This window comes from Aspergillus melleus (genome assembly GCF_016097325.1).
Source record: "Aspergillus melleus strain CBS 546.65 chromosome Unknown contig6, whole genome shotgun sequence".
In the NCBI taxonomy this organism is placed as follows: Eukaryota; Fungi; Ascomycota; class Eurotiomycetes; order Eurotiales; family Aspergillaceae; genus Aspergillus; species Aspergillus melleus.
This window is the reverse complement of record NW_025763375.1, coordinates 675,505-686,771: the sequence shown is the minus strand read 5'-3', so window position 1 is coordinate 686,771 and position 11,267 is coordinate 675,505. Positions and strand designations below refer to the sequence as shown.

Below are 11,267 nucleotides of genomic sequence, written 5' to 3'. Positions count from 1 at the left end.
GAATATCTACGTCCCGTGAGGCCCAGATCCGCCAGGATATCGAAACAGTCTGCACACCTGTCCCGACAGTCTCGTAGTCGCCACGACCATACTTCGTCAGCAGGACATACGCCTCTCCGGACCTGGCCTCGGGGCCAGAGATCCACGTCTGGTAGTTGTCGGGCCTGATTACTCCCCGGAGCCTGGGTTGCGCGGCTGCATGGGGAACTGAGCATAGAAGTCCGCGGCGCGAGAGGTGAGGAACTTCACCTATGTAGTCGAAAGCCTAAGTGCATCAACTAATGTCATAACAGTCAAGTCAATATTGCAGGGCGATGCCCTTTCAGAGTATGTTGGCGTGCTTGCTGGATAGAAGAGTCAAACCATGATGACCCGAATGGATGAATACAACAAACTGCGCTAAAGAAGGTGGTTAGAAGGCATATAGCGAAAAACTTGACGATATAACCTCAGGCATATCAATCTTCCACAGTAGAAACTCATGGAGGTGGGGTGAACAAACTGCGTCACGAACATGCGGTAAACACCATGGAAAGAAAAGTCCGAGGTCAGACGTACGGTTAGATTAATAACTACTAAGCCTCCACTCGGAGTTTTGCCATTGACAGTGGAAAGCACTAGGCAGAAGAAAAGTAAAGTAAAGAAAAGAAACCCTCGAACAGGTGAACCGTTCTTATTACTTGGTCATCCATGGACTCTATAGAAGACGTCTAAACCGTTGGATTCTCTCTTTCTCTTTCTGTGTCTGAGTACCCCCGTACAGAAGTACAAAAGACCAAGACCAAGACATAGACAAAGTACGAATACGACATCCCCGTGGGAAAAACACCAGAGTAAGCTTAGAATAGACCTAAAGCGCCCAGAGAGTGCTAGAAAGCTAGTATAGGGCCGAGAAGCCAGCATTAATTAAAGTAGATTAACTCGGAAATTAGCGATCGGGAATCTGACTAGTAGAACTACTAACTACGAAGCCGTTGGCAAGTGGTAACAGGCAAACTGATTATTATTATTTACGCTGCCAGTCATACGGTCGGGACTCAGGCAGATAGATTAAACATGGAGACTGGAGAGCCAAGGTCGAACATAAGAGTGGATTAAAATATAGATTAGGTAGCAGGCAAAAAGGAAAATTTCTATTTTGGGTCTAGAAAAGTTCTATCACCTAGTTGCTCCTCTCCATCTTCACCCCCCTTTTCACATGCACAAGGTATATCGGGTAAAGATAAATTAATTCAGATCAAATGATCTAGTTGGCGTAGTTGAGGAGAGCCTTGAAGATGCTGGCCACGTAGGTCAGCTGCTCCTCAGCGGTGCCGTCCTTGGGGATGGAGGTGGAGGCGGAGGCAGCAGCGGTGGTGGCAACGGGAGCGGCCTCAGTGGTGGCAGCCTGCTTCACGCTGGTGGCCAGGGTGGTAGGGGCAGCGCTGGAGACAACCTGGTTACCAGTGCTGGGGGTGGTGGTGATGGCAATGGGGGCGGTGGTAGAGGCGGCACCGGCAGCAGAGCTGGAGCTGGAGCTGGAGCCGGAGTCGGAGGAGCCCGAGGAGCCGGAGCCACCAAGGGTGAAGTCAACGCAAGACTGGTAGGTCTGGTCGATGGACTCGGCGAACCAGTACCACTGGAGGACACAGTCACCGGCGGTGGAGCACTTGCTGCCGAGGTCGTCGGGCATGGTGACGCTGAAGCTGGTCTCGTCGTCCTTGACACCGGAGGCGGTGGAGGCGTACTCGTCCCAGGAGATCAGGGGGCTGCCAATGACGGAGTTGGAGGCAGTGTCGACGACGGAGACGTTGGCAACACCGGTGTGAGGGGCACGGATGTCAACCTCGAAGTTGATCTTCTCACCGGCCTTGTAGGAGTAGACGTTGTCCTTGTTGTCGGCGAACTTGTAACCCTTGCAGAGCCAGATGTCACACTTGGCGGCGTCGTAGTCGCTCTGGCCGCTGGCGACCTGGAGCTCACCCTGGATGTTGCCGTAGTTGTCGGACTCCTGGTTGGTCTTGACCTGCTGACCGCAAGCAGACTGCATGGCAGAGCCGGGCATACGGGGCTTGGGGCTGGTGACGAAACCGTGGGCGTTGGCCATGGAGACAAGGCCGGCGACGGCGAGGATAGATCCGGTGGTCTTCATTTTGAAAGGTGAAAAAGTGGTTTGTTTCGAAGAGAATGTGGTTTGACAGAGAAAGACAAGGTATACCAGTATACCGGAAGTCAAGATAAAGAGTGAATGAAAGTTTGAAAGAATGGGATTGGTCACGGACCAAAGGTGTAAGAGAATGTGGAATGAAAGAAGACAAGGCAAGCCTGCGTGCTAAGAGAAAGAAGAAAGAAAAGAAAAAAGAGTCAAGGCGAGGGTTCCTCCTCCATGCCTATATACCAAGTTCCCGTCACTCTCGGATGACGGCTGACTAGGGTAAGCTCCATAACTATCGGACGAAGGATCGTGAAACAAGACTCTAGTCCTGACCAGGGACCAAGTTTCCCTGATTCAGGCCCTGGTCCAACTCCACCGAAATAACGGCGGTATAACTGATGTCGGTCAAGGCGTTTGAAAAGATGGAGACTGACAGTTCACTAACCCGCCGGAGGGATTGGCAACCAGCATCGGCGAGAAGCCGACAGAGTCGGACAGACCTGCCAAGAGCGTCAGCGCCTGTGAATTGTGACGGGCACGGCGCGTGGAGTTTCACCTTAATTGGAGTGAAACAAAAGTGGAGGATCGAAGAGGAGCTTAGGAGCAGGTCCGGGATGCTTGGCACTCTTAGGGTTTCAGCTTCATTAAGCCGGCGCCTGGTTTAGCCCCAAGTGAAACCATGCGCGGTTCCTGGCTTAATTACCCTCGTCTGTCTCCGATTCTGTGATTGATCCTGTCTGGTTCATCCGTTAATATATTTCATATATGTGATTTTGGACTTCTCCTCCTTGGGCCAATTTCGCCCCACCCGCTACAGCACCATCGTGGTCCTGGAGTCTCCTATGTTTAATGACCGTTCTGATCGGTCGCATTTCCTGGAAAAGATCAGCCATAAGTCAATAGTCTGTGTATGGGCTCGGCCTTACGGAGGAGATACTGAACTCCATCTAAGCCCTCAATAGTTGCTTGAAACTTTTCCGAACGGGCCTTATTTGATCGTCCCACCAGCCGGATAGGTACTTCTGTCCCGTCCAAACCGCCTACCAGAGAGTTATACATACAAGAAAGAATGAAGAAATAGTAGAAGAGATGTATAATTCAGGCAAAAAATATTCAATGAGTATTGATCCGCAAAAGAGGTATCATAGGAATCGAAATAACAGGGAGGGTACGGTTATACAAAATCGTGGCAAGACATTCACTCGTCCTGTCGCCCAATGACAGTAGAGGGATAACAGATATGTAAAGAATCAAGGGGAGGAAATATAAATAGAAAAATGGACACAAGACGAAAGGGAAATAATGCCAAGCAGCGCTCAAAAGCCGTCAGGTTCGCTGGATAGGCCGTTGCTGGGGGTCGCTCCACCAGTCGTTGGACGGCCCATCCATCCGTGAAGTTTCGGCATGGGTCGGTGCGTTCATAGGAGAACTGAAGTTGTCCGCAAAGGGATTCTGGACCTGGAAATCCTCGGACCGATACTCATGCTGTCCCGCGCCATTGTTTGTCGACGGTGGGAACCCTGCTGCAGGGGTCATCATCGGCACTGCAGGTGGTTGCACCGGTGCCGCGGAGGGTCCAGGAGGACTCTGCGTTTGCCATTGTGATACAGGGGGTGGTGGAGGAACCGGCCGCAATGCCCCCGACGCCGACGTATCGTCGGACGAAGAAGGCGACTGGCTCCCGGCTTGGCCCATGGTTTTGCGAGCCTTGAGAATAGCATGCTGATGTTTCGATAGAGCTACCGATAGTTCATCATTCGCTTCGATCAACGTCATCAGCGTATCCTCGTCAGGCGTCGGGTCCGTGGAGTGAATGTATTTCTCCATAGCACGAGCAGCCACCCGACACCGGTCGGAGAACTCCTTGATAAGCTCATTCTCCAGATACTCTGCCGGCGGGGTTGACTGCACAAACTGGATCAGGAGCTTCGCCGACGTCTTAGCTTCGGACACACGTGCGGCAAGTTCGTCCGGGGGCGGAAGCGATGCATTATTCTGTCGAATGTTAAAGTAATTCGATCGAGGACCCTGAGGCTGCGGCGAAGTCTGCGAACGCCATGTGCTCTATATCCAAAAGAAAAGTTAGCGCTTGGTTTTGACCATTTGAAGGTATTCACGGTGTTGCCGGGAACTCCCAATAGGTTCACATACCCCACTATTGGATCTTGTGAGTTTCGTCTTTTCCTTCCTCCACATTTGCAGAAGCAGCGTCAAATCCTCGTCCCATGGTCGCTGGGTGTCAAAGGTATCCAGAGTGTCCCGGAGGAAGTGTTGCACATTCGGGTCCTTCCCCTGTCGCAGGAGATCCTTCACGGTCGCGACAAATTTGGCATCGATATTGCGCGTAAACGTATGACCGGGGTTATCGATGAGGATGCGAATCAGCATGATCGCATTATACTGCGCATTGGCCGGCGCGGTGGCGGCCGTGTCGGAGAGCAACTTGCGAATGCGATGGGCGGCTTCGCGGGCGGCATTGGGGCTGGACTCGGCGCTTTCGACGATACCAGGAAGATGAACGAATTCGGTACTTTGCTGTTGTAATCATGACTGTAAGCCTTCTGCCTTGCATTGGCTAAGGAGGGGGTTCCCCTATTGTGATAGAGTACGTACGGAATTGCCGGGGCCGGCGCCCGCTTCGCAAAAGGCATTCTATCAATCACCACAAGTGTTAGCGGGTTGTGATCACAATCTATACTCTCAATCTGCTTGAGAAGATATACGAACCACTTCTCTTAAGATAACGCCCTCAGGGGAGTCGTCAGGGTACGCCGCGGGGCCGTCCAGCGAGGACGCTGTGTCTGGACGATGAGTAACCGTTAGATCGATCGATTGATTAGATGTCGCAAAGACAAGGACGACCTACTGGACCGCTTGTTAAAGGAACCAAATATCCGTTTCATTATGCCGAATGGAAATAAAAGACCAATAAAAAAACAAAGACCGATTCCGCCGACGGATGTGAAAAAAAGAAAGAAAGCGCAGATGAGGAGGTGCTTTGTCCGAATGATAAACAGCGCTTAGGTAAGGAGGACTCCCCTCAGGCCCCCAGGTTCCAGTTCCAGCGTCCGTTCCAGTTCTAGGCAGACCATCAAAGTGGCAAACCCGACGACACGCAAGCCCTTTTTCTATCCTTAGATCGTCCTGATTCTTGGCCGAACCCTTCTCCATTCGTCAGGAATGGTGATGCCTGGGACTTTGCGCGGCGATCCAGGCAAATGCGATCGTTGACACATCGGCATACGTATATATACTTTATTTCCAAGCGACTTTTAAAGATCTTACATCGTCATCAGTCTTTGTGGGTACTTGTTACATTCTATCTCTAGGGACATTATTCGTGGACTTTCATTAAGCTCAAAAAGCAACGAGTCCTCGCAGTCTGTCCGGGTCTCGTGGCCAGCGTTGCATGGAAGCACAGCCACCCTTGGCCTTACAGACCAGTCGCTGTTGGCCGGACACTATGCAACTGGCTGACAAGACTGGTGGGTATAAGTCCGAGTGTTGTACGCAGTGCTAGGTATCCTGTCGGGTTACCCATGGGCAGGCCAATCTCGACCGCATAACTATGATCGAGGATCATCCAGTGACTACCTACGATTACGATAGGGCTGAGGGATGCAATTCCCCATAACCCAGCCAAGAGGTGGACAGGTTAGATAGTCCTGGCATCAGCGCACCCAGTCAAGATCGTAGACAATGATTCCGTAACCCATTCATGAAAAAAAGAGACGCTCAATAGTATTTCGAAGTATATGAGAAGAGTACCGGGTCAGGTTGTACCTCGGTAATGACATTCGTTCGTCGTAAAGAGCCGTGGGCGACGTGCAAAAGACTGCCCGGCTCTTCTCCAAGTCCAGAGGCAAAACCAGAGGGAAGGTCGGAACAAGAGTCAAGACGCAAGGAACACGTTCATAACAAGACAGTTACGAGCCGAGAATCATCATCGGTGCCCGTGATATTCGAATTTTTGGCAAAAATTTAATTTTTGTATTCCTTCCGTGACCAGGTATTTGTTCCGTACAACAGAAAACTCCGGCTTTCCCATTCATTTTCCGACTACTTTACTACTTTCCCCCCGACACCCACAAACCGCTTATGCCTGGATGGCACGGCGGATCTCAGCACCGCGCTGGCGGGAGCTGAGGCGAGCCTCCTCGCGCTTGACAACGTGAGGGCCCTTCTGGACGAACTCCTCACCCTCGGTAAGGATCAGCTCGATGTGGCAAGGGTTGGTCATGTAGGGGTTGATCTAAAAGAAAATCCGAGTCAGCCTTCGGTGCTCGATCAGATTTTACCGGATGAGAACACATACACGACCGTGGGCACGGTAAGTACGTCTGCGGCCCTTGGGAGCCTGGTTGACCTGGATGTGCTTGACAATGAGGTTGCCGGTGTCGAGACCCTTGGTGTCGGCGTTGGACTCGGCGTTCTTGAGGAGGTCGATCAGGAACTCGGCGGACTTGACGGGCCAGCGGGCCTTGCTGACACCCCACTGCTTGCCTGTAAAGTAAAAGAAAACTTGTCAGCCGATATGTTCCTTCCCTGCGTCTGGATTGTCCCGTCTGGTAGTCCACAAATTTCCCAAGTCCCCAGTAGTTTCCATAATATCGGCTCGATTTCCAGCACAAGTCCTCCTCTATCTTCTCCGACATTCATCCATTTTTCAATTCGTGACCTCGAACCAGACGTATCCATCGCATCGTAAAGAGTTTTCATCACTCACCCTGAGCGCAGCGACCAGTGCTGCCGGCGTAGCGGCGCATGGGGACGGCCTCGGCCTTGTTGGTGACGTTGCCGAGGAAGGTGAGAGCGCGCTGCAGCTTCATGCCGTTGATGGCCTGGGCGGTCTCGCGGGTGTTCTTGAAGCTGACACGCAGGTAAGAGCCCCGGGCGCGGGCGCTCTTAGCGGCCGGAATCTCCTGAGCAGCGTAACGGACCTGAAAAACGACAAATCCCAAATCAGCATAACATGTCCCCGATATCTTTTCCTTCACAACGCAATTGACAAGCTTTCGTGGTGGTAATCATGGCGGTGGATGACAAAGGACCGAAAAGTTTTATTCATCTCTCTCTTTCTCGCTCTCTCTCGGAACATATCGACGTCGCCAATATTGGGATTGGAAGATCGAACAAGGATCGGGATCACAACGGGGCAGAGGGACAAGAATTTCGTCTCATTCGGGCCCATGTCTTCATCACCATAAACCATCAGCGAAAATAGCACTCACCATCTTGATGTGGTTGCCGGGCGGGGTGGTCCTCGATGTCGGGTGAGAAGTTTTGTCGCTTTTCTTTCGGCGGCCACTGGAACTTGAGATCGCGAGGCTCGTCTCGTTGTGGTGCGCTTTTTCGCTCTTGGCGCTCGGGGCCCTAAGCGAGCCCTAACGCTAGGCTGTGCTGGGTAGTTGAGTACCTCACCGCCCGGCAGAACCCTCGATCGCCGCCAAGTCTCCTTCTCTTCAGCATGCTTCACCACTCCGTCCTCTGTTCTCGACTCTGTACTAATAATAGTTCCTGTCATCTCTACAACAGTCTACAGCACTGACTAGCTGGTCAGATCACAATATGCCCCTCTAGTTCAAATGACATTCAATACAAAAAATCTCTATTCCCTATCCTGTCTATTTGTATCTACCTCTACGACTTCTGCTCCGGTACCAACGTGATCATCTCGCCCTTTTCCACCGCCGAGCGCAAGTTATTCAACACCAGCAACTCCATGTCCTTCTGCGTCTCGTATGTCATGGTTCCGATATGCGGCAACAGCATCACCCGAGGGTTGTCAACCAGCCCCTGCTCCACGACCGGCTCGTTCTCATACACGTCCAATCCCGCCGACAAGACCTAGTAGTAGATACCATTAGATTAGTCTGGGGTATGTATACTGGGCAATGCTTACCTTGCCCGACTCCAACGCCGTCACCAGCGCCTTCTCATCAATCAGCGCGCCCCGGGCCGTGTTGACCAGCACAACCCCGTCCTTCATCTTCTGGAACTCCTTCTCGCCAATGATATGTCGGGTTTTGGCGTTCAGGGCCAGGTTCAAGCTCAGTACGTCTGAGGTCGCCAGAAGCTCGTCGAACGACACGTATGTAGCGTCGTCTTCTAGCTCAGGCGACAGTCGGGATCGGTTGTGGTAGTGGATCTTCATGCCGAAGGCTTTTGCGCGGTTGGCCATTTCCTAGTCGGTTGGGTTAGTTGGGATTTCTTTCCCCCCTTCTGTCTCGTAAGGAAGAGAGGAGAGGTACTTACCCGACCGATGCCTCCCATACCAAGGATTCCTAGCACTTTGCCTTGAGGATCGCGGCCCAGAGTCGCTTTTCCTTGCCATTGGCCTGTTGCGTGGTCAGTTTTCATCGATCAACCCACAGTGGAGAGGTCAGGTAGGGAGCAGAAAGAGGACATACCAGCCCGCAGAGCAGCCAACGGCACGTAAGCCTGTCGCAAAGCGCCAATCATAAGGAAAATGCCCACGTCGGCCGTCGCATGGTTAACTGCGACAGGCGTGCTAGAGACCAGAATCCCTAGATTGAAAAGTCAGTAAAGACACTTGCTTCACGTTGCTGTGTCAGAAGTATAAAATAAGGGATCATACCGCGTTGCGTACACCCCGGGATATCCACATTATCGTACCCGGCGCCGTTATGACAGATATATTTCAGAGACTTGGGTAAGACAGAGAGTAGTTCTGCGTCGAAGGGGCCGGTGAACTAGAGAGATACCCCCATTGAGCATGAATTAGCTACCAGAGGTTTTCCATAACATCATTGGACTTCTCATCCTACCTTGGTGGATGCATTGGACCGATAAATCACCAGCACATCATCGTACTGCCCGTCTTTGCAATTGCGAATGAAATCCTCGCGCGTTCCCTCGGGGAATTCCTATTATCCTTCCATTAGAAAAAAGAAAGAGCGAGGAACGTGAAACAAGGATATCTCACCTTCAGCGTCAACAGCGACGAGAGGTCCTCCCACTCCTTGCGGGCGTGGGTAATGGCACCGATCAGCAATGCGGAGGGCATGATGTCAGAGACGCGGGGTTGGATGCAGGATACGGGGAGTATAGAGAAACGCGAGGATAGGTAGAGAATGGGAAACAGAGGAAGAATTGAAGGATGAAGGAAAACCAAATGGAGCAGGAAATGACACAGGAGAAATGTCCGGTTACCGAACCATTTATGATGATTTGGTTGGAAATCTGGTCAAGAGGGTCGATTGATTGCGATGTTTCTGGCGTGGGGGGTCGGCGGTTCTTCGGGCTTGTATGTATTTGTATTATGCTATCTATGTCATACTACCGGTGTAGGTAGAGTAACTATACCTCGGATACAGCATTGTGTCTGAGGGAATTCTACGGATCAATGATTGCGTATAGACCGTGAATATGTCCATACACTATCAATTCAGCCTTTGAGCACTTTTTCACGAGTTTTTTGTGAACCACCTGTGTAGGTGTCAACAGGTAAAATATGTACTCGTACCGTAAATGTCGGCTATTGACTTCAATAACCGACGCGGAGAGAATCCGTGTTTGTCCAACCCCACGTCGCTTTTCCGATAACCAGCGATGCTTCTGTTATCTTCTACTGTCTTAAATATGGCCAGACAGACTCAGTTGCGCCTCCGCATGACGCCGGTTCATTATCCTGTTCCTCTCCCTTCTCCTTTCTTCTCTCTACCGTCGTATCTACCCTCTCCCCAGACACAATGACCGCATCTACTACCTGCGAGGCACTAGTCCTCCACGGCGCCAAAGACCTCCGCCTGGTAAACCCACTCCTATACATCATGCAATAACCCTTAACTAACCCCTCCAGGAATCCAAACCCGTCTCCCAACCCGCCCCCTCAGAAGTGCAAGTCGCCATCCGCGCCACCGGTCTCTGCGGCTCTGACCTGCACTACTACAACCACGGCCGCAATGGCGACTTCGTCGTCCGCGCGCCCATGTGCCTGGGCCACGAATCCTCGGGCATCGTAACAGCCGTCGCACCGGACGTCACGACCCTGAAAGTCGGCGACCGCGTCGCCCTCGAAGTCGGCCTGCCCTGCCGCCAATGTCTCCTCTGCCAACAAGGCCGCTACAACATCTGCCCCGGCATGCAATTCCGCAGCTCCGCAAAAGTCTACCCCCATCTCGACGGCACCCTCATGGAACTCACCACCCACCCAGCCGCCATGTGCCACAAGCTCCCGGACAACGTGAGCTACGCCGGCGGCGCCCTCGTCGAGCCGCTCGCCGTATGCCTCCACGCCATCCGGCGCTCCCGACCCCCTAGCGCCGCGGACCTCCAAACGGCCCAGAAGCTAGACGACGCATCGGGATCGTCAGCGCTCATCTTCGGCGCCGGCGCCGTCGGCCTCCTCCTCGCGTCGGCCCTGGCCGTGCAAAACGCCTTCTCGACCATCGTGATCGCCGACATCGACGCCTCGCGCCTCGCCATCGCCGACTCCCTAACCCTGAACCTCCGCACAACCCTCATCCCCAAACCAGCCACGCCCCCACCGGGCCCGGACGCCCCGGTCGCCGAACAAACCGCCTACGCGCTCACCAACGCCCAAACCCTCGCCGCCTCCCTCAAAGACACCCACTCCGTCGGGGCAGGGTTCGCGCGCGTCTACGACTGCACCGGCGTGCCCGCGTGCGTGCAGGCGGGGATCTACGCGTCCGCGCCGGGCGGCGTGCTCGTGCAAATCGGGATGGGGAACCCCGTGCAGACGGTGCCCGTGGGGGCGGCGGCGTTGCGCGAGGTCGATATCATTGGGGTGTTTCGGTATGATGGGCATGCTTATCCGGCTGCGATTGAGCTGATGGCGAGCGGGCGGTTCGGGGTCGTTGAGGAGAAGGTGGTGACGCATCGGTTGGGGTTGAGGGAGGGGGAAAGGGCGTTTGGGTTGGCGGGGAAGGGGGTTGATGAGGTAGGGAGGCCGGTTGTTAAGGTTGTTATTGAGAGTTAGAGCTATGTCAATTCTTGGATCTGAGGGAGGGTAACTGTAGATATCTATTATGTGGATCTGGTTGGGGGTAGGTGGGTGGTGTATTTTGTATAGACTGGGAGGGGGTGTATACGGTGATGTTGACGACATGAAATTAAAATTGGATTGAATTTATGATGTTATGGTTATATT

General features: G+C 52.9%; 6 protein-coding genes across 6 annotated transcripts; 1 reads left to right on the top strand and 5 right to left on the bottom strand.

The window, feature by feature from the left end:
* Window positions 1-1,246: 1,246 nt before the first annotated feature.
* LDX57_010008 (uncharacterized protein) lies at window positions 1,247-2,131 on the bottom strand (the record flags this gene model as incomplete). The annotated part of the gene is made up of 1 exon (XM_046091750.1): window positions 1,247-2,131. The coding sequence occupies one exon, from the start codon at window positions 2,129-2,131 to the stop codon at window positions 1,247-1,249; it is 885 nt and encodes a 294-aa protein (XP_045947727.1).
* Window positions 2,132-3,460: 1,329 nt separating this feature from the next.
* Window positions 3,461-3,961, bottom strand: LDX57_010007 (uncharacterized protein; the record flags this gene model as incomplete). The annotated part of the gene is made up of 1 exon (XM_046091749.1): window positions 3,461-3,961. The coding sequence occupies one exon, from the start codon at window positions 3,959-3,961 to the stop codon at window positions 3,461-3,463; it is 501 nt and encodes a 166-aa protein (XP_045947726.1).
* A 255-nt stretch (window positions 3,962-4,216) lies between these two features.
* LDX57_010006 (uncharacterized protein) lies at window positions 4,217-4,522 on the bottom strand (the record flags this gene model as incomplete). The annotated part of the gene is made up of 1 exon (XM_046091748.1): window positions 4,217-4,522. One exon carries the CDS (start codon window positions 4,520-4,522, stop codon window positions 4,217-4,219), a length of 306 nt encoding a protein of 101 aa, XP_045947725.1.
* A 611-nt stretch (window positions 4,523-5,133) lies between these two features.
* Window positions 5,134-7,495, bottom strand: rpl17 (60S ribosomal protein uL22). Its single transcript, XM_046091747.1, has 4 exons — window positions 7,366-7,495; window positions 6,861-7,074; window positions 6,450-6,637; window positions 5,134-6,386 (listed from the first exon to the last, which is right to left on the bottom strand). The coding sequence occupies exons 1-4, from the start codon at window positions 7,366-7,368 to the stop codon at window positions 6,231-6,233; spliced, it is 561 nt and encodes a 186-aa protein (XP_045947724.1). The 5' UTR covers window positions 7,369-7,495; the 3' UTR covers window positions 5,134-6,230.
* Window positions 7,496-7,774: 279 nt separating this feature from the next.
* LDX57_010004 (D-mandelate dehydrogenase-like dehydrogenase) lies at window positions 7,775-9,161 on the bottom strand (the record flags this gene model as incomplete). The annotated part of the gene is made up of 7 exons (XM_046091746.1): window positions 7,775-7,981; window positions 8,037-8,318; window positions 8,390-8,472; window positions 8,545-8,661; window positions 8,733-8,847; window positions 8,923-9,021; window positions 9,081-9,161. The coding sequence occupies 7 exons, from the start codon at window positions 9,159-9,161 to the stop codon at window positions 7,775-7,777; spliced, it is 984 nt and encodes a 327-aa protein (XP_045947723.1).
* Window positions 9,162-9,846: 685 nt separating this feature from the next.
* On the top strand, window positions 9,847-11,096 carry LDX57_010003 (NAD(P)-dependent alcohol dehydrogenase; the record flags this gene model as incomplete). The annotated part of the gene is made up of 2 exons (XM_046091745.1): window positions 9,847-9,906; window positions 9,957-11,096. The coding sequence occupies 2 exons, from the start codon at window positions 9,847-9,849 to the stop codon at window positions 11,094-11,096; spliced, it is 1,200 nt and encodes a 399-aa protein (XP_045947722.1).
* Between the last annotated feature and the right edge of the window lie 171 nt (window positions 11,097-11,267).

What these genes read in the sequence shown, in the direction of transcription:
- rpl17 (XM_046091747.1), bottom strand. An exon ending in CACTGGTCGCTGCGCTCAGG is followed by an intron (nt 6,638 to 6,860) that starts GTGAGTGATGAA and finishes TTTACTTTACAG; the next exon opens with GCAAGCAGTGGGGTGTCAGC. An exon ending in CTTACCGTGCCCACGGTCGT is followed by an intron (nt 6,387 to 6,449) that starts GTATGTGTTCTC and finishes ATTTTCTTTTAG; the next exon opens with ATCAACCCCTACATGACCAA.